The 23,763-nt window shown below is 50.2% G+C and overlaps 1 protein-coding gene across 5 annotated transcripts; it reads left to right on the plus strand.

Annotated features, from left to right (window-relative positions):
* The first annotated feature begins 323 nt into the window (after positions 1-323).
* Positions 324-23,167, plus strand: DDI2 (DNA damage inducible 1 homolog 2). Of its 5 annotated transcripts, XM_083514635.1 has the most exons (12): positions 324-591; positions 4,666-4,795; positions 5,881-6,138; positions 7,004-7,130; positions 7,756-7,883; positions 8,258-8,386; positions 9,129-9,232; positions 10,383-10,572; positions 14,456-14,519; positions 16,150-19,783; positions 20,124-22,462; positions 22,721-23,167. In XM_083514635.1, exons 1-9 carry the CDS (start codon positions 454-456, stop codon positions 14,470-14,472), a joined length of 1,221 nt encoding a protein of 406 aa, XP_083370761.1. In that variant the 5' UTR covers positions 324-453; the 3' UTR covers positions 14,473-14,519; positions 16,150-19,783; positions 20,124-22,462; positions 22,721-23,167. The 5 variants fall into 5 exon arrangements, with proteins under 5 accessions (XP_083370761.1, XP_083370758.1, XP_083370759.1 ...); XM_083514631.1 differs by lacking the exon at positions 14,456-14,519 and having other exon boundaries at positions 327-591; XM_083514632.1 differs by lacking the exons at positions 14,456-14,519; positions 16,150-19,783; positions 20,124-22,462; positions 22,721-23,167 and adding an exon at positions 11,902-12,131.
* The last annotated feature ends 596 nt before the right edge of the window (positions 23,168-23,763 follow it).

Raw genomic sequence — 23,763 nt, forward strand, 5'->3', positions numbered from 1 at the left:
CTGAGCCAATTAAGTATCTGCAAGCTGTTTTCAGTTAATTTAACTTAACATATATAACTAAGTAATCATTAAATTTAATCCACAGCCTCCACTAAAATTGTAATCGCGACCTGGAAAAATAAAATAACAGCAGAGACGCCGCAACTCTACCAACGACACCACCTTCGCCCTCCTCTGGTCCTGCCCTGCACCCGGCGACGGAGCCGGACGTCGTGGCCGCCTCCTCCCGCCCCTACCTCTAAGGGCTCCGCCCCGGGGGCGGGGCGACGCCGCGCTGGCGCAGCTCTGTCCCCGCCCACCTGCCCGTCCTTTTGCGACGTAAACGCGGCGTCGCTTTGCGGCGTCTCTGAGGCGAGGCAGGCGGGCGAGCTGGGGCTCAGCCAGGCGGGCTCCGGATCCGCTCTGCCGTGCTTCGCGCGTTCGCTTCCTACCCGGCAACCCCACGGCCGAGCGATGCTCCTGACGGTCTTCTGCCTGCGGCGCGACCGCTCCGAGCTCACCTTCTCGCTCCAGGTGGACGCCGACTTCGAGCTCCAGAACTTCCGCGCCCTCTGCGAGCTCGAGTCCGGCATCCCCGCCGCCGAGAGCCAGGTCAGCGCGCGCGCCCGGGAGGGGGAGGGGTGCGCGTGCCCGGGGCTGGGACATGAATAGAACTGAGGGGGGAGGGGGGGGAAATAAGGCGAGGCCAAAGGGGCACGTGTGTCTCTCTGTGTGTGCTCTCGCGCGCCTCCCCCTCTTACTCCGAGTAGACCCTCTTTTAAAACGAGGGCGGCTTAATCCGGCCTCCCTTGCTTTTTAATCAGCTTCAGGTTTAGCTGTGGTTCCTGCATTGCAAGGGCGGGGCGGGGGTGCGACTAGATGACCCTAGCAGTCCCTAGCCCCTTCCAGCTCTGCAGGCCTATGGAAGGGTCTCCTCTTAAGTAGGGCTCACCGTTTGGATGCATGGGTCCGGCTTTCCCCAGCTGGGTCAATGGGGTCTTGACCCAGCAGTGTGTGTATTTCTCCCTCCCTCCCCCCCCACTCATATATCTGCTTTCTTAAGGTTTTAGTCATGTTTTATTTATTTTTTAATAATTATCCTGTGTGTAAGTCACATGCAAATCGCCTCTTTACATGTTGTGGCATTTGCCTTTTAAACTGTAATTTGCTTTGGGCACCTTTGGCAAAAAAGTGGTATGTGAATATGATAAAGATAGTAGGATTAGTAAAGCAGTGGTGGGGGGGGTTATCCCCCTCCGAAAAGCTTCAGGATGCCCAACCCCGTGGGTCATATCCATGTAAGTTCTACCAAGAGTAGACCCATTGAAGGGAGTGGAGCAAACTTAGCCATGTCCATTAATTAAAAGTGTGTCCACTCAATGTAGGGTTAGCGTTGCCAAAGAAATCAACAAATTTCAGTGTGAAGCACAGTCCAAATACAATCTTAGCCCTTCTCAGACTTTTTTAAATGAATAAATTATTGTCCAATTATTGTTAGTGGGCCTCTGCTGAGTAGGACCCACATTGGCTATACAACCAAATGGACAGTATCTGTTCAGTGTTAGCCACCTGTACTCATTTGCATCTAATGGGGTGGGGTTGCTTCATAAGCCCATTATTGGCTTCAGTGTGGCCTCTTCTCAAGTATGCCTAGCTAACATTGGATGGGTGTCTTCCAGGTGGATCAAAGCACCCTTTCGCAACCTGGAACTTTCTAGAGCAGTGGTGGCCAAACTCCAATGTTACAATTCCCATCATCCCTGGACACTAGCCCTATTAGCTAGAGAGGGTGGGAGTTGTAGTCCAAAAACAGCTGGAGGGCCAAGTTTGGCCACCACTGCTCTAGACATTGCTGGACTCCCATCAGTGATCCTGCATGACCAGGGAGCTGAAGGCCAGCAGCATCCAGGGGGCTGCAGTTTCTCAGTCCCTGCGTTAAAAGAAGGAAAAATAGCATTGGGAGGTAGCGTGGGGCAGTAAAAGCAAGTGGCACTGGTGGCTCTCCAGGTATTGTCAGACTCCCAGTTCCCAGTGTGGCCATTGATGGGGTGGTAGCCCAGCAACAACTGGTGCTCTGGTTGTGTAGGAGGCATCCTTGGTGGGGGGTTTGTTGGGTGCTGTGCTGCAGTTTGTATTGCAGCTGGCCCTGTTGGTGGCTCCTCAAGATATGTGATAAAACTCTGCCTGGCTTTTCACGAGAGACTGATAAAGGAGGCGGTGTCGGCGGTCTCTGCGTGCCACAGTGTGCAGCTTGTTAAAAGCAGAGTGGGAGAGGAAAGCCCCTGCCAATCTCTCCTAGGAGCATCTTGCATCAGGGGTTGGGGTGGGGCCCACTTTCTCCAGCTGTGGGTCTGTAAAAATGAAAGCAGCTTAAGCTGCTTTGGGCCAAGTCAACCGGTTTGCCCCAGTGTGGCTGACACAGACTAGCAGCTGCTCTCATGCCTTGGTCTTTCGCAGCCCTACCTAGAGATCCTGGTGGAAAGTGAGCCTGGACCTTCTGTATGCCAAACAGGGGCTTTGCCACTAAGGTAGAGAGGCTAGGTTTTTAGGCTTGCCTGTGTTTCCCCTGGCACCTCTTTACCCTGGGCTTTGACCCTGTTCTTGTGGTTGTAAGTTGTTTAAAACAGTTTTTAATGTTGTGTTTTAAATAATTGCCCCGGGATCTTAGGGTGAAGGGCGAGTAGTAAATTTAAATAAATAATAATTCAGCTTGGAAGGTAGTTATGCTGACCTGGCCCCTGTAACCACCCAGAGGAGTCTCCGTGGTGTGGTTCATGTTTCTCAGGAGTGCATCAGGCCCTGCACACCTGAAAAGAATGAAGACCAACCAATGCCAGTGTGTCTTGTTTGGAGCAGAGCTTAGTTGGAATCAACCTTGTCCCATGGGAAGGTAGGGAGTCAGAATGGGGACCTCATAGCTTGGAAGTCTCTTGCAATCAACAGGGCTTTGCAGGATGAGGCAACCGCCTGGAACAGAGGAGTGAGTGTCCGGCTCATCTTGGGTTGGCAACGTGAGGTCCTTCCCCGGACTCTTGCGCCAGAGTATCATGACCGTCTATTTTAAGATAGTGGGAAGCTGTGAATTCTCTCCCGCCTCCATAGCTAAACTGCTCCCTTCATGCAGGCAGTAAACATCATGGAGCAGTAAACACCGTGGAGCTCCCAGATGGGCCCCCGGATCCTTGTCTCAGAGTAGGGAGCCCCCCTTGACTCACTGGGCCTCCTTTTACGCCCCTTCTGTCCTGCCTCCTCAATCTCTCTCCCTGCCTCCTTCTCATATTGCACATTATGGACTGGTGATAGAAGCAAGCTGGAGGAGAACAGGGCTGGTGGGTTGCGGGGGGGGGGGGAGATGTTCCCCCAGTGAAACATTGAGGGATCCAGCCCAGTCCATGCCCACCTCCCAGAGAGCTGGCCAGGTGTCTCCTGGTACTGGAACCCCTTGCACTTGCCTTTGCTGCGTTTCCTGGCGCCCCTCCCTTGACGGAGGTGGCTCCTGCCTCTGATAGAACTGGCTCACCCACAATCCTTTGTGCCAGTTGGGCAAGATTGCTCAGGCTTGTGGGCGGCTCTGGAGGAGCTGCTTTTGAATTCCCATCTTGCACTGTGAATGACGCATCCCATAGTAGAGGTGTGCACGACTTTTGCCAACTCCTAATGGTGTCTTGGGACTGGGAGGAGAAGCGACTTCCTGGAGGCCAAAGAACTCCCTTGCTCCGCGCCAGGCTGGCTGGTGTAAATAGCGTGTGTTTCATAACCTGGATCAGTTCAGAGAAGAGCCGCTGACTTGGCTTCTTTTGTGAACTGTTTGAGTCAAGTGTGGCTCTTTCGCTCCTGGGCTGCCTTTGCCCAGGACTGTGCCATGGGATGTCAAGACTGTAAGTTGGAAAGCGAAAGTGATGCTTACCTGCCTGAGGCTTTGTGTGGGGAATTCAGCAAAGCCCTCTCTCCCTCCTCCATCAAGCCTGCTCTTTCGCTGACATGGCATTTTCTTGCCACCTCTTGTCTGCCTTGAAAGTGTTTAGATGCAAAGCTGTCATAAGGCGCTCACCTGATAGCCAGCAGTCCTGTGCTTGAGTGTTATCTCTCAGGCCATTGACTTCCAGTGCAGGTTTCATGAAGCAAAGCAAGATAAGGATAGCATTATCTGTGGTTTTGAGTGTGATTGCGCAGGGAAATGTGGAAGGAGTTCCCCCCACAAATGCCAGGTTTCTTATAATAATAATTTAATTTTTAAAAATATCGTCCATCCAGCTGGGTTGAAGCTTCCAACACATATAAAAATATAATAAAACGTCAAACATTAAAAACTTCCTGATACAGAACTGCCTTCGGGTGTCTTCTAAAAGTTGTGTAGTTCTTTATCTCCTTGACATCTGATTGGAGGGTATTCCACAGGGGGAAACATTGCGTTACATGTTCTGAATCAGTCCAAAGCACAGCACAAGCCCCCAGTCCTCATTCTTCTGGCACCCTGTTGGCTAGCAAAAGTGAGGCAAGCTGAGTCTCTCCTGCTTAAGGCCTGGTCCTCACAGTTCCCTCTGCGGATCTTCCATCCTGTGTGTGTCCGGGCAGCAGTGGAGTGTGGACATTTATTCTCTCTCGTGCCTGAGCTTTCTTGGCAGTCCTTTTCTCCTAGTCAGATGTGGTGAGTTGTTTATTAACCACCCTTCCCTTGTCTCCCAGATTGTTTACGCAGAGCAGCCCCTGACTGACAACCACCGGTCGCTGGCTTCTTACGGCTTGAAAGACGGCGACGTGGTGATCCTGCAGCAAGTGGAGAATGCGGGGGTGCGGCCCACAGCCCCATTTCCCGGTGAGGAAGGCTCCCTCTTCACCCCACCCTGTCCCTGGCAGACTTCTCCGTGGTCTGGGCTGTCCACAGGACTCAGGTCACATTGAGCCTAGGAGTCTGTTGATTCTCTGAGCGTTTAACTTCGCTGTCTTAAATAACGGTTTCATTAAAAGGTTTCTGAGCCAGTGTGTCTTACTGTTAACCAGAAGGTTGGTGGTTCGAGCCCACCCAGGGTGAGATTCCTGCATTCTATAACTCGATGAAACTGTGGGCTGAGCCAGCCTCTTCCTCTTGTCCTGCTTTGGGAAACTGCCTTCTGCCCACCGCTGTTCCTACTGCTCCACTCTTGAGCATTGCTTCCTTGTCATGCTCTGCACATTACTGAGACCGTAAGGGCACTTGCGAGCTTCCTCTTTCCTGGAGCCGGCCATCGCTTGCCCAGGAGGAAAAAGCAGGAGATTCCTCGTGGCAGAGGCTGCTGTGATCCCTGAGCTACCACTGCTGTTTCTTTTGACTGGATCTTCATAAATCTAAAGAGCTGTCACATGGAAGATGGAGCAAGTTTGTTTTCTGCTGCTCCAGAGGGCAGGACCTGAACCGTTGGGTTCAAGTTACGAGAAAGGAGAGTGGCTAAACATCGGGGAAAACATTCTGGCAGGGAGAGCTGTTTGACAGTGGACCAAACACTCTCAGAAGGGTGTGGACTCTCCTACATAGCAGGAATTTAGGCACAGGTTGGATGGCTATCCTGTCCAGGATTATTTCACTGTGGTTTCTGCATTTCTGGGGGTTGGACTAGATGACCATTGGAGGTCCCTTCTAGCGTTACAATTCTGTGATTCTATTGTTTTGTCAACCTGCTGAACTACATTGTGGAGGCTGGATACTTGGCATGGCTGTGTGTGTGTGTGCGCGCGCATAGCTGTCGAAAGTTTTCCTTTTTTTAAAAAGGGAATTTCCCTTATTCCGAATAGGATTCCTCGCAAGAAAAGGGAAAAGTTGACAGCTATGGTGTATGTGTGTATCAGAGAGTATTGGGCCCTCCCCCATACGGTATAAATCACCAGGGCTAGTATTAACTGTTCTGTCAATTCCCCTCTGCCTAGGTTTGCCCAGGATAGACTTCAGCAGCATCACGGTTCCTGGGACTTCAGGCCAGCCTCCCCAGCTGCCCTCACTGGCACCCCCAGCGCAGCAGCCCTCCTCGCAGCCTGGCCCATCTCCTCCCGAGTTCCCCTCCCCACCGCAGGGCTTGGACAACCCGGCGCTGTTGAGAGACATGTTGCTGGCCAATCCCCACGAGCTTTCCCTGCTGAAGGAGCGCAACCCACCCCTAGCAGAGGCTCTGCTCAGTGGGGACCTGGGTGAGTATCTCCCCCGGCGTGGGGCATTTGTGCTGGAGAAGAAACCCCCTGGATTCTTTAGGGTGACTTGCTGAAAGGCTGCAGGACGGGCAGAAGAATGGGTGCTTTAGCCTCACGGCTGCGCTCAGATGGGTGGGTGGGTGCATGGTTTGACTTCCTGGCTTTTGCACTATCCCAGACTGACGAGGATTTGGGGAGAGGAGGGAAGTGAGGAGTGTTTGGAAAGAAACTGGAGCTGGGTGGTACACATGGAGCGCTTCGTGAGCTGTCAAGGCATGCCACAGGAACGCTAGCTGTGGCTACCAGTTGCTATTGTATTCCCCCCCATTTTTTTTATTAGTTTTCCAAGTTTATAACAAACAAACAGAGAAAAAAACAACAATAAACAAGCAAACATTTATCATGGCTATAATAATTCCACTTTTGTTAACATTGTTAAGTGACTTCCTCAAATCCCTCTGGCTGAGTTTCCATATAAATCACTGTAGCAGTTTTCCAAAACTATGTTCACATAAAATTTACTTAGTCAATTAACATCATTCTTTCTGAGATCCAGCGCCGAGGGCCTTCTGGCGGTTCCCTCATTGCAAGAAGTGAGGTTACAGGGAACCAGATAGAGGGCCTTCTCAGTAGTGGCGCCCACCCTGTGGAACACCCTCCCTTCAGATGTGAAGGAAATAAGCAGCTACCCTATCTTTAAAAGACATCTGAAGGCAGTTCAGGGAAGTTTTTAATATTTAATGCTGTACTGTTTTTAACACTCGACTGGGAGCCGCCCAGAGTGGCTGGGGAAATTCAGACAGATGGGAGGGGTATAAATAATAAATTATTTAGTCGCTATTGTAAATGTGTTTCCTTACTCTAGAGAAGTTCACCCGGGTGCTTGTAGAGCAGCAGCAAGATCGAGCCCGCCGGGAGCAGGAGAGGATCCGTCTGTTCTCCGCCGACCCTTTTGATCTTGAGGCTCAGGCCAAGATCGAAGAGGACATTAGGTAGGCAAAGGTCTGGGAGCCACTCCTGGGGTGTGCAAGTGGCTTGTCGGTTTCAAACCTGGAGCAAACGTAGTACAGATTTGTCGCCTCCTGGCTGAGCCTTCTCTGAACTCCCGTGGCTCCCTGACCTCTAAGGGGGTGGGGGGCAACAGGTATCCTCAAACCCACATCAGTTGGGTTTGTGAGGAAGAGCTGTAGCTCAATGGCAGAGTGTCTGTCTTGCAAATTGAAGGTCCCAGGTTCAGCTTCTAATGGCATTTCCAGATAGGTCTGGGAAGAGACTCCCTGCCTGCAACCCTGGAGAGCTGCTGCCTGTCAGTGCAGACAGTAGTGAGCTAGATGGAGCCAAAGGTCTGACTCTGTACAGAGCAGGTGGGAAAGAGTCGCAGGCGGCATCTCTACACATGCATGCACACAGAGAGCTAACCTGTGAAGTATCTTGGGAGCCCTGCACGAGGCCAGGCCTGTTGTGTTGCTGTGGGTCAGCCCTGTTGTCAGCTTCACCCTCTGGCCCAGGGGGGTTGCTCTGCCCCTGCTTCTGGCATGGAGCACGTGGCAGTCAGCCCAATCCATGGTGCTGGTGGTTAATGCTTGCCCTTCAGCCATGTTTTGATGTTGGATCCAGGCAGCAGAACATCGAGGAGAACATGACGATCGCCATGGAGGAGGCCCCGGAGAGCTTTGGCCAGGTAGTGATGCTCTACATCAACTGCAAAGTCAACGGCCACCCTGTGAAAGCCTTTGTGGACTCAGGTGAGTTACGCCAAGAGACAGTGACTGGCCCAAGGTCACCCACTGAGCGAGGATTGAACCTTGGCTTCCCGGATCCTAGTCCCACGTGCTAACCACTATGCCAAACTTGCTTTTGTCTCCCAACAAGGCACTGGGCTGCTTCCAGTGCTGGGTCTACTCTTGAGTTAAACCTCTGTTGGTTACAACCCCTTGCCTTGATCCTGTGCACTTAATGCTAAATTTCTGCTGTGCTTGTGAGAGAGCCTTGCCCCCAGAGGCAAATGTTTTCCCAAGCATTGCCCCCATAATGGGGAGAGTATGGGGCAGCTGCCCCCTTTGCTCCCTGGGAAGAGGCTGGGTGTGCCTTTTAACACCGGCTGCTGTATTTCTGGCAGGGGCACAGATGACCATCATGAGCCAAGCGTGCGCAGAGAGGTGCAACATCATGCGGCTGGTGGACCGGAGGTGGGCAGGCATTGCCAAAGGCGTGGGGACCCAGAAGATCATTGGCAGGGTCCACCTGGGTAAGGGCGGCAGATTCCTTGCAGCTGGCTGGCGGGGCAGGGAGGGTGGGGAGCTCCCTGCTTCCAGAGCCAGAGTCGAGGCTGCTGCAGGCAGCACAGAGTGGAACTCTTATCCCACAGGAGGCAGTGATGACCACCAACTTGCAGAGAGCATGAGCTAGATTCACAGAGGAGGGTAGAGGCTCTGTGTTCCCTCTTGTCAGAGGCAGGAAATTTATTTTATTATTGTTATTTATTGAATTTATATACCACCCTATACCCGGAGGTCTCAGGGCGGTTCACAGAATAAAATCAAAATATAAAACTGCAAAATGCATAATCAAAATAAAAACAACAACCCAATAACCCCCATCCCACCAAAATCACATTTTAAAACTGCATAGGATCCTCACAACATTTAACAAACACAGACAGGAGCCACTTGTTGGAAATACCATGATCTCAGATATGTCTGCAGTGATATTTATGAAATGTTGCTCTGAATGTTTATGAGTGCCAGTGGCTGGGAATCACAATTAGGGAAGAGTTGTTCTTGTGCTCAAATCCTGCTTGTGGGTGGCCACTGGGAGAACAGGGCGCTGGACTTGGGTGGGAATTCTAGCCTGATCCTGCTTCGGGCAGCTGCTTACGTTAATACGACTTGTCATGGCCAACGGCTAGAACCATGAAGTTATTTGAATTGGATTGGCTTGGTTAATATACCAGTCTCTCTTCTCTCCTCCCCATGGCCAACCTGCTTTAGCTCAGGTCCAGATTGAAGGAGATTTCCTGCCTTGTTCGTTCTCCATCCTGGAGGAGCAGCCCATGGATATGCTCCTGGGACTGGACATGCTGAAGAGGCACCAGGTGAGGCTGGCAAAGGGGGCCGCATCCTCTGAAATGTGTATGTGTGGGTGTCTCTCTGTGTGGTCTTTGCCCAGCAGCTTCTAACTTTTTTTAAAAAGAAATATAATGGTACCTCAGGTTACAGACGCTTTGGGTTACAGACACTTCGGGTTACAAACTCCACTAAGCAGGAAGTGGTTGCTCCAGGTTAAGAACTTTGCGCCAGGATAAGAAGGGAAATTGTGCGGCAGCGGGAGGCCCCATTAGCGAAAGCACGCCTCAGGTTAAGAACCATTTCAGGTTAAGAACGGACCTCTGGAACGGATTAAGTTCTTAACCCGAGGTACCACCGTGTGTTCAATAGGGTTTTTTTAAGCGTCATACAGAAACCCTGCAAATTAACTGCTATCAGGATTTGATAGCAGTATACATAGTCCATATACAATTGAGGACCGCTTGGAAGGAAGAAGTTCCCACCAAAGAAGAATGGAGAAGTACGGTGATGGACTACGCAGAATTGGCAAAGTTAACAGCCAGAATAAGAGAATCTAACAGTGATAGTTTTATGGAAGTATGGAGGCCCTTTTAGGACTGCTTAAGGAGATATTATAGTTTGATGACCTCGCGTGCAGGATTTGAATTACGAGCCACAGAAGGAATTTGAGAATACAGTATTGATGTGTTGGCATAAGAAATGGAAGGTAGTGGGCAGCTGAGGGGGTAGAAATTAAAACACCATGGAAAATGGGGTGGGAAGACAAATTCATTATGTTAATATTTTTTGAAAATTCAATAGGAATTTATTATAAGAAAAATAAAATTATTTTTGTTCACTGTCCCAACAAAAAGAAATATAAAATAAAGCCAAATAACTAAGCCACAGGTATGTGACTGTGAGGAAGGTATACCTGTGCCATTGACATAATGGTTAAACAAGACGGTTAAAAACCATGGACTCTATATTATACTGAGGGAAGGTAACTGAATGGATTCAGGGCATTTGAATGCTTTACCTGTCACATTCATTTGTAGGGCATTGGCCATCTACCCTGTTTTTCCCTGGGTGCTTTTGAAGCTGTTTGGCATTAGGGCATTGCCTGCAGTTGAAGAGCAATGAAGCTCCCCTGGTGTCCCCTAACCAGGATCTCTGCTCCTTCCCACCCACCACCAGTGTTCCATAGACCTCAAGAAGAACGTGCTGGTGATTGGCACTACCGGCTCCCAGACGACCTTCCTGCCGGAGGGGGAGCTCCCCGAGTGCGCGAGATTGGCCTACGGGGCGGGGCGAGAGGACGTGCGGCCCGAGGAGATCGCAGACCAGGAGCTGGCAGAAGCCATACAGAAGTCCGTCGACGAAGCAGGTACTGCAAGGATACGCAAGGTGGAGTGGCAAGACACCTGCTTGGCATGCCAAAGGGCCCCAGGCCCGGTCCCTGGAATCTCTAGGTGTAGGGCTGGGAGAGCCCCTCCCTGCTTGCCGTCCTGGAGAGCTGCTGCCAGCCAGTGTAGGTCAGTGCTGAGCTAGATGGGCCCAAGGTTCTGGCTCCGCATAAGGCGGCTTCCTCTGTGTTTCTGTCGACAGAAGCCTCCCTTGCTTCCCCTTTGCTGGCTGTTTTTGTGCAAGCCACTGCAAAGGCAGAGACCGAGAGGAGTTGTAGTCTGCAGCGCTTGGAGAGCGCCAAGCTGGTTTAAGAGCATGCCAAGTCTTCCTTTCGCCTCCTAGAGATGGTGCCTGTGACTTTTTAATTTGTTAATCCATTAAACCCTTATTAACCTAACCAGTTAAATCAGTTGAAAGTTGCAGAACCCCGTTTGCTTAGAAATTTTATAAAAGGAATCGCAGTTCCCTTTGTAACCCACTTGCCAAGGAGCGCGGTGGTGGTTTAGCCTTACAGCAACCCTGTGACGTAGGCTCGGCTGCAAGACACTGGCTTTCCCAAGGCTCCCCAGTGAATGATAAACCCCGGCCCAAGGCTGCCTTCCTGGTCACTGAGCTTTGTTGGCTACTCAACCAATAAGACTCGGAAGGCGCCAGAGGCCCCTTCCTACTCTCTGCGGGCCCTGCTTCCACCTTGGTCCCAAAGCAGGATTGTCCCCTCCTTACAAGCCTAGGTGTCCTCCATAGCAGCAGAACAGCACATATAGAATCATAGGATAGAACTGGAGAGTTGGAAGGGACCCAAGGGGTCATTCTGGCCCAGCCCCTCTTCCAAAGCTAAGTATATTGAAGTAAGATAAAGGTAAAGGAACTCCTGACCATTAGGTCCAGTCGTGGCCGACTCTGGAGTTGCGGCGCTCATCTCGCTTTACTGGCCGAGGGAGCTGGTGTACAGCTTCCGGGTCATGTGGTCAGCATGACTAAGCCGCTTCTGGTGAACCAGAGCAGTGCACGGAAACACCATTTACCTTCCCACCAGAGCGGTACCTATTTATCTACTTGCACTTTGACGTGCTTTCGAACTGCTAGGTTGGCAGGAGCAGGGACCGAGCAACGGGAGTTCATCCCGTCGCGGGGATTCGAACCGCTGACCTTCTGATCGGCAAGCCCTAGGCTCTGTGGTTTAACCCACAGCGCCACCTGCGCCCCATATTGAAGTAAAGCTAGGACCAAATATCTTGGCCCGGTAAAATGCGAGGACCTCGACTGACGCTTTCACCCACCTCCCCACCACCACCTCTGGATGCGTTAGTTGCAGTTGCAGTTGCCCGAGACATCCGAGTCAGAAGACAGGAGGAGAGGAGACTGCGGAGGGAGCGTCGCCTGTCTTCGGGAGCGTCTGCCCACCACAGGACCTCCCAGTGCGTCATCTTCTAACGCCTGGCACTCCCCTCACCCAGGCCTTACATCTTGGATAAAACAGCGAGCCAGGGGAATTGCTTTGTACTCCAGTCCTGACATTAAAAGCCTCCCGTTCCAACACATCTAGCTCAGTCTCGAGTTTTGTTCGGAGACCCCTTGCCCACCTCGAGGAGAGACAGGAGTGTTTAGGAGGGCAGGGGGTGGTGCAGGCAGCCGTCATGCCTGTCTTGATGAAGCAGCAGCTTTGTCTTCCTCCCCCTTCTCTCTGCCAGGCTATTTCTCCCCATCCCCCAGTGCTTCTGCCCGGGCATTTGAGTGGGCAGACCCCTCTGCTCCTTACTAGTGGCTGCTGTGATTTTGTGGCATTATAATTCTTTACCTGAAATGCACCAGAATTTTTGGTGTTTCAGGAAAAAGAGGATGCCCCTTCGTTTAGGAGCTAGGGGCTTGGAGTAGTGGTGGGTTCTAACATTCACCACTACTCCACAACACATTCAGTCTTGTAAAGCTGAACCAGGCCTGACTGGTTGCCATGTGGGGTGATGTGGAAAGCCTTTGACCATGTTCTCGCCCATAGCAGTGAAACACAGCTTAGATGCTCTTTCCAGAAGCTAATGCTTGTTTACCTACGAGATCACCTGATAGGCTTTTGCTCACGTGCCACATAAACCCTGGAACATGCCCGGGAGCCTGGGCTGAGGCTTCAGTGGGGCCCAAGGGCTTGTGGCAAAGGGGCAGAGAAAGAAGGCTTCAGCAGCAGGCAGGCTGATGCAGATCATCCTCCACCACTGGCCCTGCAAGCAGGGACTAGGCATCCCAAGAACATCTGGAGGGAATTTAGGGCAGTGCAAGCAGTTGCACTGCACAGAGTACCAAGCCGAGGGGGCGCAAAGTAGTAGTAGTAACAACAACAACAATAATAAAACCCATATTTATATGGGAACCTACTGAGACAGGGCAGGTGGGGCTTGTCTACCTGGGAAGGTAGGCCAACTAGGAGAAGGAAACCTTGCATCCAAAACCTCCACTGGATATTTTTGGGAGAAGGAAATGGTAAGGAGTAAACAGAAATCCGGAGTGGAGTCCCTAAGGCAGTTGGATGGTGCCTTGTCAGCCTCCTTCCAGCAACTCCTGCAAGCCAAGTTGATACCAAACGTATTCCTCTGCTTTGCTTTGGACCACCATCAGCGAGGCCAAGAGCAGCGGGGTCTTGTCATCTGGGGAGCTCAGGACCCCCAGACACACTGTCTAGGCTTGCGTCCCAGGGAGGTCTCTTTGGTGCTGCTAACACTCCCAGAGGCGCACTGCATTGTCTCTTGAGACAGACAGGTGCCAACAACAAGATTGCCTTACCCCATATATTCCCACTTGACAACTTCGCTCGGCTGAACTGGCGTTACTACAGATACCATTTCTGCATTTGTAAGAAATCAATCTGTTAGTGTGTTATCTTAGCTCTCTCAAACTCTTTATTTTTGTTAATTTTTCTTAGTGTGATACCGTTACTGTTTTATTTTTTGTAAACCGCTTTGAGGTTTTCGTTTGACAATCAAGCTGTATAGAAATTATGAAATAAAAACAGCACTTGTTAACCCTGGGAAGACGTGGAGTCACTCCTTGTGATGCCCACTGTCACTTTTCTGCCTTGAAAATCTTTAGCAAAGGAAAGCTTGCATGCCATTCTTGAGTTACACATTTGAAAACTGTTCCTCCATGTTCCCCATCCAGTGTTGCTGCTGTCCTGCAGCACCTCCCCACCCCCTGCAAGTCTGGCCATCCTGAATTACTTTTAAAATATCCCCCCACCCCACAGAGGCAATGCTGGAGGCCTCCTCCCTGTCTAGTTCTTGAGCCCACCTTGGTTTCGTTGGTTTGCGGCAGATGATGGAGACGTGGCCCCCATCCCTAGGGACCAGCTGGGGCGGTGCCTGCGCAGGGTTAGCAAGCCCATTGAGTCAACTAGAGCCAGGAAGAGATTCTGAAGAGGTAGCGCAGAGGAGATCTTCAGGCAGCCAGAGAGTCCCTTCCTCGCAGAGCATCGCGATCTGGATGTCAGGGAGGCAGAGAGGAACCCAGAACTCAGGCTCAGAAAGTAGCCCAGAAGCATGCAGTGCCAAAAATCCATACTAGTTGAGAATAGAAGACAGGAGCCCCACCAGCGCCCATCCACACCAGACCTCAACTGGAGAGCAAGCGGATGCTTCTTGACCCGTTCTAAAAAGCTATTCAGTGTGCATTGTGAGGCTAAGATAGCCGAGCATCGTTCCTGGAAAGAAGTCCCAGCCGCGAGGAGCTGCTAAGTTGCAGGCAGGAAAGGGAGGGGGACAGGAAAGCAGACTGTGACATGAGGACCCACGCGAGGGCTGCAAGCCACCTCCCGAGTCGTGGTGCATGTGCGTGTGTGCTAACCCGAGTTTGGTGTGTTTGTCTCCTAATCCAAACAGAACGCCAGAAGCCTTGATGCATGTTGTGTGGGGTTTGCTGCCGCTGGAGTGGGCCACAGACCAGGTATTCCACCGAGCTCTTCCATCTCCTTGAGGGGGGTTGCAGGGGTGGGGACTTTAAAGGAGCTCCTTTCTACTCTGGCATCCTCCCTGGTCGGCTTGGAGCAGGCTCTTGGATCTTCCCAGCGTCTGCTGCAGAGAGAAGAGAACTGCAGAGGGGGCATATTTGTGTGGATGCGCTCGATTCCGACAACTTGAGCGCAGTAGTTTTTGGTGGTGCCTGGAGCTGAACACTCAACACCACTCTCTGAGGGATTAACTCACCACTGGCCAGACTCGGCCTCTTTTTCGGATGTTCACCCCAGAACCGATAAGTGGGGGGGAGTGCAGGAGTTTTGTTTCGTTTGGTCTCCGGGGAGTTTCTCAGGTGAGTAGGTGCAAAGCGGACCTCAGAACCGGCTGCTTGTTTAAGACTGTTTGCCAAATAACTCAGGTCAAAAAAGCAGTGTCATTTCTTTTTATTTTAGCTAGCAAAACTTTTAACGCCTTTTGCTGTGGGATTGATTATCTCACAAGAATGACTTAACCAGCGAGCAAGAGGCTCATATCCAGATCTGTACCTTCAGGAGCTTAGATGACCCCCGAGCTCAAACCGAATCTTGCTAACAGGTTGCCTAGTGCTGAGCAAATCAGCCTGGCGGGAGGGCTGCTTCTAATACCACCTGTCTTTCAAGACGATTTTGAGCTGCTTGAAATAAAATATATTTTAAAACATGGCCAGGCTACTTTACCACTGAACCCTCTCTCCTTTTTTCACCCTGGGAAAGAGGGAAAATACCCAGTTTTGGATATTTATAGCCTACTCTTAAAACGTTCGCAAGAATGTTGGTTTCACTAATTGCATCTTGTTGGAGCATGGGTGGAAAACAGTGAAACCTGTAGCTTTGTGGCCACTCTTGATTGTCAGCCTTATTTATATGCTGTGTCTCTGCCAAAGCAGTATGGGCAGCTTCCTGCCAAAAGGGCAAGAAGTGGGCAGAGGACGAAGAGATCTGGTGCTTCTTTGGGTGCCAGCTGTTGGTTTCATGCTGCATAATAATAATAATAATGACAGGTGGGTTGAGGTGGCTGCTTGATGGAGGCAGCTCTGACAGAAGCCAAGTGGCCCTTTGTCCCAAACCAACTCAGTGGAATCTCAGAATTGTAGTGTGGGGAAGGGGCCAGAATGGTCATCTAGTCCAACCCCCTGCGAGGCAAGGGCAAAGGCTGTTCCTGCCTCTCTTCCCCCAGTGTTACTATACTTGGGGTGCGGGTGGAAAAACAGGAGCCTTGCCTAGTGGTTACTAACCTTGGTGGTTCCTTTCTACTTTCACAGTCGGAGGCAGTTCAGATATGAATATTAGTGGCTGGAAATCACATGTAAAAAGAGAGTGTTCTTGCCCTCAGGTCCTGCTTTTGGGCTTCCCATTGGGGCATCTGGTTGAGCACTGTGAGGATTAGATGGGCCTGATCCAGCCTCCAGGCATTTCTTAACAGCACCCTGAGTGCATACCCCAAAGCAATTCCTGGTGACACAAGCTAATGGGCTGTACCTCCTGAAGGTTTTATATACGCTCGTGGAATGTATCAAAGGGAGAATCTCATTCCATTTCTCTCTCCTTCCTCCCCCCTTTTCTCCTCTGCCCTTTATACAGAGAATAGTGACAAAGAAACTACCTCACTAGAAATGCCATCGCTACCAACTTCTGATGGGACGAAACGTCCAGTCCGTTTTCCAGAGATGGGTCCGAAGGCCGGCGACCTGGCAAGCCACTTGCTTGACCGTTCAGTCTCTGCGCCTTCTGTTTTCGCCCACGAGGGCAGCCAGAATGAGACTCTTAGCCCCAAGGCGGCCAAGTCCATGGACTCTCTTCTTGAATGCCCAACCAATTTGGAAGGCAAAGAGCCGCTTCTGTCTCCACCAAATCATACTGCGCCTGCCAATTCCGATGCTTCCCTGGCTGAAAAAACTGGAACGGGGTCCCGTCCTCATTCACAGGACCGAGAGCCAGTTGCTCATGGCAGCCTGCAGAAGCCCAGTGCTGAAGACAAGCCCCTTGGTCTGGCGCCTGCTGTTGAAGGAGAGGGAGGAAGCCACTTGCTGGGCATTTGTGGGTGGCCAAAGGATCTGGACGGACCCTTCCCTTCAGAGCAGCAGGAAGGGAAACAAACACATAAGCTTCAATTAGACCTCCAGGCACGTGAAACCCTTGGAAATGAGCAGCCTCTGGATGTGCAGAAGGTACCAGATTACCAGGAGCCTCTCTGCGAGATGGCTGTTTCCCCATCCCCTGCTGATGGAGAGCAGAGCCCTGACAACGTCCCCATGGAAGGGGAGGTGGGGTTTTCTGCAGGGGAGGGAAGGAGCTCAGAGAGTCTGCCGCCCGAGCACCCTGCAGTGGGAGCCACCCAGGACCCTTCAGATCCACAGAGCTCCCTTGGGCTGGCTGCTGTGAGCTCAGGATGTGCCATGATGGAGGTGGAATGGGCCAAGCGAGTTGACTCCACTCCAGCCACTGATTTGATGCAGCCAGGAAATGCATTTTTTGAATCGGATACACCCACCACCCCTCCCAGTGGCCAACTGACCGATCAGGCGGAAGACCCGCACGTCTCCCTCTCCTCTGCCTTAAAGGAGCTTCACCAACTTCTTGCTGTCAGTTGCAAAGGGGAGTTAAGCGTTCCTTGGCATGAAGACACCAGCCCGTCCGCGTCTGCCCCTGAAGAGCAAACGGCAGGTGGGAAGATCTTTAAAGAGGAACACGGATGTGCACACCTTGAGAGCCAGGATGTGGAACTCCCCATCCCTGAAAGTGCAGGGATACAAGTGTCCATTGACCACCAGGAAGCCCACAGGTTGGCTGTGACGTCCGAACGGGAGGCTCTGGTCATCCAAGGATCTTCTACTTTGAGCACTTCCCTCTCCCTGAGCCCATCGGCAGCTTCTGCTCAGCTTCCGCACTGTGAATGTTCTGAAAGCCAGCCTCCTCATTTAGTTCTGGGTGGTGAAACTTTGGAGCAGGGCCGGCGTCTCAGCATGGGTCAAGATGCATCTCTGAGCTCTCAGAGTTCTTTCCCGGAAGAAACTGGACCACCAGACACCTTAAATGCAGGTGCTTTGGGGCCACTCGGTGAGCCAACTGGCCCCTTGCTGCCTCTGGGTTTCCCAGATCTCGTGCCCCCCTGGCCCTCTGTTTTCCCTGCTGCAGACATTGATCAGATTGTGGGGGCCGGCTTTACACCCCAGGAAGCTGGTGAGGCTTTGGAGCATGCCGGCGGAAACGCAGACCTTGCCCTCCTCATTTTGCTAGCCAAGAATATAGTCGTTCCTACGTAACCATGGCAGGAAGACGGTCTGGCTTGCTGGTCTATACTCCCCCCCCCCCAAAAGAGTCTGTATCTTGACTACATAGAATATTCTGCTTCGATGATTGAGCCACACTTTTTTTCTTAAAAGAAAAAGGAGAAAAGAGAGAATACCATTTATTTTCAGCCAAAGTATCTTCTGTCTTGTTTTCCCTTGTTGAATTTAGGCATTTTAAAAGGAGCAAAGCATTGGTAATGTATCAGCACAGTAGCTTTTTATGATGATTATGATGATGATTAAGGCAATGTATAATGGAATAAAGTCTTTATTTAAATAACCTGTTTTTAAAAGAAGAGGCCAAACTTAAGAGGTGAGAAAGCTGTAGAACATAGTCCCTCTTCTTCATCAAATCTCTCAGAAACAGGCGTGGCAGGAGGATCTCTGCTCTCTGGGCTATCCTTTGCCTCCATGGGGTTGATGCTCACAGGGGCTGCAGAACCTTGGGTGCTTAGCAAGCAGCAGAGTGTCACAATGGGGTGTTTTATGCAGCTTTGCAAGGAGGGGTGGGCAAGCCAGGGCCAGCTCCAGCTCCAGAAGCTGAGGAGGTGAGCTCATGAGTTTGCCAAGACCCTGGCAGAAGTGTCTCCATTTCTCCCAAGAATGACACCAACCACGCTCTGCATGGATCGGGTGCAGTGATCAGAAAGGTCCCTGAGAGAATACTCCATTTGCATGCTCTTAGGCTGGTTAGGGAGAGCCCCTAAATCTGTCGCAGCCAGTAGAATGGTAGGGGCCACCCCTGCAAGCTTGACTGTTGGGTTGGGTTCCTGCTGCCGTATCTTGCCTTGCTGATGAGCAGTCAGGCTGGCAACTTAGAAGCAGGAACAGTGCTTCCCCCCCCCCTAAAAAAATGTTTAGGGGTACTCTCATTTTGACTCAAGAAAATCACCATTTTATAGTTCAGATCTGGGAAAAAGAAATGCAGTAAATGGACAAAAGTACAAAGATTCACAAAATGTTTAGGGGGGTTGTAGCCCTGTGTCCCCCCAGAAAAAAAACACTGAGCAGGAATAACTGGGGCTGAACCCAAATCTTGGCAGCAGAGCTGTCCATTTTGAAACACTCTCCCTTCCCCCTATTTTTAAATTTATTTATTTTTTGTTTGGGCCTCTCCTGGTGTGTGTTTGGCTTCAAGGGGGAGGGCTAGATTGTGGTGCTGTTGGATTGTCAACCATTTCTGAAGGCGTCCCGAAGTTAGCACAGTGGGAGATGATGACATTTGGGCCCCAATGGGTGTGTATGTATAAACCACTCCCATTCCGAGGTGAGGAACCCAGAAGCCTTTTTCTCCAGCAGGCATCCCCTCTTGAAATGGCTTTTAGGTACATCAGGTATCGTGTTTGCCATGGGAATGCCATACACGGAGACCTTGGTCCCCTGGACCCAAGCCAGGGGGCTCAGCTTTATATTTGCAGGCCCTGCAAAATCCTGAAACTGTCTTTGTTGCGTATGAAAAGAGACTCAGGTTTAAACTAGCGAATTCTCTGTCATTCTGGGTACTCTGCAGCTTGGGTGTTTCATTCCGTAACTATCTTACTGCACTGTCCAGTACTCTGTTTACATTGTAATGGCGATTATCTAGTTCCCAGTGGACCAAAATGGTGCACGGCTACATTGGGGTTTGAAAAGCAACGAGCACTTGGAGTGCTTTTTTGCACTGGGTGAACCACACAGCTAAGAGAATATTTTGCAAAGAAATTAAATGGTGGAGACAGGGAAGAAAACGTTCCTGGAGAATCATGAAAATGTCCGAGTCCACCGCTGAAAAGATGGGTGAGATGTGTCAGACTTAATCAGGCTGGACTGTCCTGGGTGCAAAGCAATATTGAGACGGCACTAGGAGAGAGAAGGAAAAGAACAGACACCCTCTTTTCAACAATACTCCAATCCACCCACCCCACTATTCTATTCCTTATACAGTGGTGCCTCGCAAGACGAAAAAAATCTGTTCTGTGATTCTTTGTCTAGCGGTTTTTTCGTCTTGCGAAGCAAGCCCATTGACGGATTAGCGGATTAGTGCTATTAGCGCTATTAGCAGCTTTTAGCGGCTTATCGGATCAGCTGATAAGCGGCTTAGCGCCTTAGAAAAAGGGGGGGAAAGGAAAAAAAACCCGCAGGAACTCTCAAGACATTTTCGTCTTGCGAAGCAAGCCCATAGGAGATTCGTTTTGCGAAGTACCTCCAAAACGGAAAACTCTTTCGTCTAGCGAGTTTTCCGTCATGCGAGGCATTCGTCTTGCGGGGCACCACTGTATCATTCAGTCATTACAGATCCCCTTTATGGCAGAGAGCAGACCCAAAGCAAAACATGGCCCCACTACAAATCCATCTAACTTTGCTAGTTAATACAAAAGCTGTCTTGCTTTCCTTCTGTTCTGCTCCCTGCCTCAACAGGAACCTGTGTGTGTGGAGTGTCACTAGAACTGATAGGAATGACAATTGGCTTTTATATTTTTCAAAGGGCAGGGCAGCTGTGTTGCTTTGTCCCGTGGTTCTTGACACAACCCGAGGTCTCATCATTAGGGCTTAAACCTAATTAAAGCTCCAATTGTAGGTGTGAGCTGGGACCTGAAAGCAAGAATTGGGCTGGAAGTCTGCATAATATTTCTGTTCCGTCTTTGTAATGGCATTGGGGGATTCTTTTGTCATACCCAGGAACATCTTTTCCTCCTCTTCATCTCTTCCTCCTGTAAAGAGGGAAATCCTTACAAAGAAGGCTTTTAGAGTGGAAACCTAGTCCAGGGTGGCAGGTGGGGGGGGGGGAGAGAATTCCACGCTAGGGATTATTTGGAAAGAGATTGAAAACAAAACTGCCAAAGTTGTGATTCTATGGAATGCTGGGCACAGTTCTGTTTTCATTGGCTCTGATGGGATATTGTGAAGCTGAAAAAAGGGCAACCCAAAATGTGTGGTGTTGGTAGTTCTATCTCAGAACAGTAGAACCCCACAGGGTCATCTGTTGAATGGTGAGAGGGCAGACAAAAGCAGGTATTTATTCACACAGCGCATAGTGGAAGTGTGGAATTCACTGCTGCAAGGTGTAGTGATGGCCACCAGCCTGGGCTGCCTTAAAAGGGGGAGTGGGCAAATTCAGGGAAGATGCTAGCCATGAAGGCTATGTTGTGCCTGTGCTGTCAGGAGGCACCAATGCTTTCGAATACCAGTTGCTGGAGGGGGGGTGGACAGTGGGGAGAGTGAGGTTGTCTTCACTTCCTGTTGGGACATCTGGTTGGCCACTGAGAGAACAGGTGCTGGACAATGCTGGGCTCCCTTTGGGGTGATCCAGCTTCAGGGCTGCTCTTATGGGCTTCAGTTGCAACTACCATTTTTTCCTCCTGCAAGAACCTGCTGTGAGATGTTTTTGGCTACAACTTGCTTCAGCCCCAAAGCCTGACTTAAAGGGTGTTTTCTCCCAGCTTTAATTACTTCCCCTTTGCCATTAAGGGCTGCCTGCTTTAATACAAGAGATGGTCCTGGGGTAGGCATTTGGAGGCCTGCCCTACACTGACTGGCAGCAGCTGCCCAGGGTTTCAGACACAGGCCTCATTGGGGATGCCTTCAGGAATTAAAGCTGCAGCCTTCGGTGTGTAAACCAGGTGTTCTGCCACTGAGCACATTTCTGATGGTGACTCTCAGGCCTGAAATGTTTTGTCCATCTCTTAGCTGGCACAAACCCCAAGGTCTCCCAGGTGGCTATTTGGGGCTCCAAACTCTGCCCTTTGGCTCATGTCAGTGTTGGGGCAGAGCTGGTGGGAATCTGGAGCTGATTATATTTTACTTTTTTTATTTAAAAAAACCTCATATTTTGGGAAAACTTGAGCCCCTCAGGGCTGGGTTGGCCTTAACCGTGAGAAATTGGGGAAGCTTACTCCACAAAGGGATTTGCCTCTTTTTCACAGGAAATCTGCTTCAGCCATATGTAAGAATTCTGAATTCTGAGGCAGATGAGTGTTGTTGCAGTTCAAAACATCTGGAGGGCACCAAGGTAGAGTAGGCTGCTTTAGTCTATATAGGGTACCTCTTTTAGAAATACAGTTGCCCCCATTAACAAGCAACGGCGCCTGCAAATTTGTAAGAGAAGTTTTGGATGAGTTTGGGTAGCTTTCCTACAAAATAGTGTTGGCAAACATCTTTATTTAAATAATGATCTGACCTCATCTGAAAGTTGGCATGCCACAGGGATACTTCTGGAGCACAGCTTTCCAAACTGTGTGTCGCGACACCTTAAGTGTGTTGGCTGCATTGTGTAGGTGTGTTGTCCAAATGCTCCTCCCGGGGCTGGAAAGGGGCACGTTTAACCTCCGGTTTGCTAGTAAAACTGAATTACTGTGTCGTGAAATGATGCGTGTCTAAAAAGTGTGTCCCCAACATGAAAAGTTTGGAAAGCTCTGCTCTAGTGTATGGGCCAAGATGGAGAAAATGTCCAGTGCCTTTCTGGATACAAAATCAAAGAAATGTAGAGCTGGAAAGCTGAAGCTTCCCTGACAGGTGTCCATCCAACCTCTGTTTAAAAACCTCCAATGAAGGAATTTCTGTCACCTTCCAAAGGAGTCGCTGTTGGAACAACTACTACTGTGAGAAAGTTCTCCCTAATGTTTACCGTATTTTTCGCTCTATAAGACGCACCAGACCACAAGACGCACCTAGTTTTTGGAGGAGGAAAACAAGAAAAAAAAATCTGAATCTCAGAAGCCAGAACAGCAAGAGGGATCGCTGCACGGTGAAAGCAGCAATCCCTCTTGCTTTTCTGGCTTCTGGGATAGCTGCGCAGCCTGCATTCGCTCCATAAGACGCACATACATTTCCCCTTACTTTTTAGGAGGGGAAAAGTGAGTCTTATAGAGCAAAAAATATGGTAGTTCTTGCATAAGAACAGAAACCCTGTGTGACAGATGCTGAACAGAGGAAAGGTGCTGGATCCAACGTTAGCCCTACTTGAAGTAGGCCCACTGAGATGAATGAACGCACCTAACTTGGGCCCAGTAATTTCAGTGTGTCCATTCTTGAGTAGAACTTGTCTCTCCTTGAGCTCAGGCTTTTTTCCAGTGGTCTGGGCCTCTCAGGAGTCCTCAATGCACCCTTCTGGGCTATCAACTTAGTTGTTTGGGCTGGGTTGTTCTTGCCACCGACAGCTTCAGCATTGTGGGAGCATTGGGAATTTTGTTGCTGTTTTTCTGATCAAGCTATGTTTTTTGTTACTGCCACTGGCAGCCCACTTTTGGTTTTTTTTTAATACTTGGGGATAAACAATCCGAAGAAAAACATGTAAAAACATTTTTAAAAATAAAAACAAAGTTTTATCATAATGGTTGTTGGGATTTTTTCCTCCCTTTCTCACTAAAAAAACACATGGAACATAGCTTGGGGGGGGGCTCATCCAATTAAGCTGAACGTTGGAGAAAAATTGGGACAAACAAGAAGAAGGACTTCTTCACAAAGCACATAATTAAGCTGTGGAACACACTGCTGCAGGATTTAGTGAGTGCTGAATTGGATGTCTTTAATAATAATAAATTTTATTTATACCCCAGCCAGAGCCAGGCTCAGGGCAGCTAACACCAGTAAAATTACAGTAAAAACATAATAGGGGGGAAAAACCAATTTAAAATACAGGTTAAAATGCAGCCTCGTTTTAAAAGTAGCCCATATATCAAAACCAAAAGGGGAGGGAAACATAAGGGTCAGACTGAGTTCAAACCAAAGGCCAGGCAGAACAGCTCTGTCTTGCAGGCCCTACAGAAAGATGTCAAATCCCGGAGGGCCCTAGTCTCTTGTGACAGAGCGTTCCACAAAGTTGGGGCCAGTACTGAAAAGGCCCTGGCCCTAGTTGAGACCAATCTAACCACCTTGCGCCCTGGGACCTCCAAAATGATGTCATTTGTGGACCTTAAGGTCCTCCGCG

Source organism: Podarcis liolepis, assembly GCF_965112155.1.
Source record: "Podarcis liolepis genome assembly, chromosome: 7".
Taxonomy (NCBI): domain Eukaryota; kingdom Metazoa; phylum Chordata; class Lepidosauria; order Squamata; family Lacertidae; genus Podarcis; species Podarcis liolepis.

Bases quoted from the DNA above. Each gene is read 5' to 3' on its own strand.
- DDI2 (XM_083514631.1), top strand. From the start codon at position 454: ATGCTCCTGACGGTCTTCTGCCTGCGGCGCGACCGCTCCGAGCTCACC. The intron at 592-4,665 runs GTCAGCGCGCGC...CTTGTCTCCCAG, and splicing joins TCCCCGCCGCCGAGAGCCAG to ATTGTTTACGCAGAGCAGCC. The intron at 10,573-16,149 runs GTACTGCAAGGA...CCCTTTATACAG, and splicing joins GAAGTCCGTCGACGAAGCAG to AGAATAGTGACAAAGAAACT.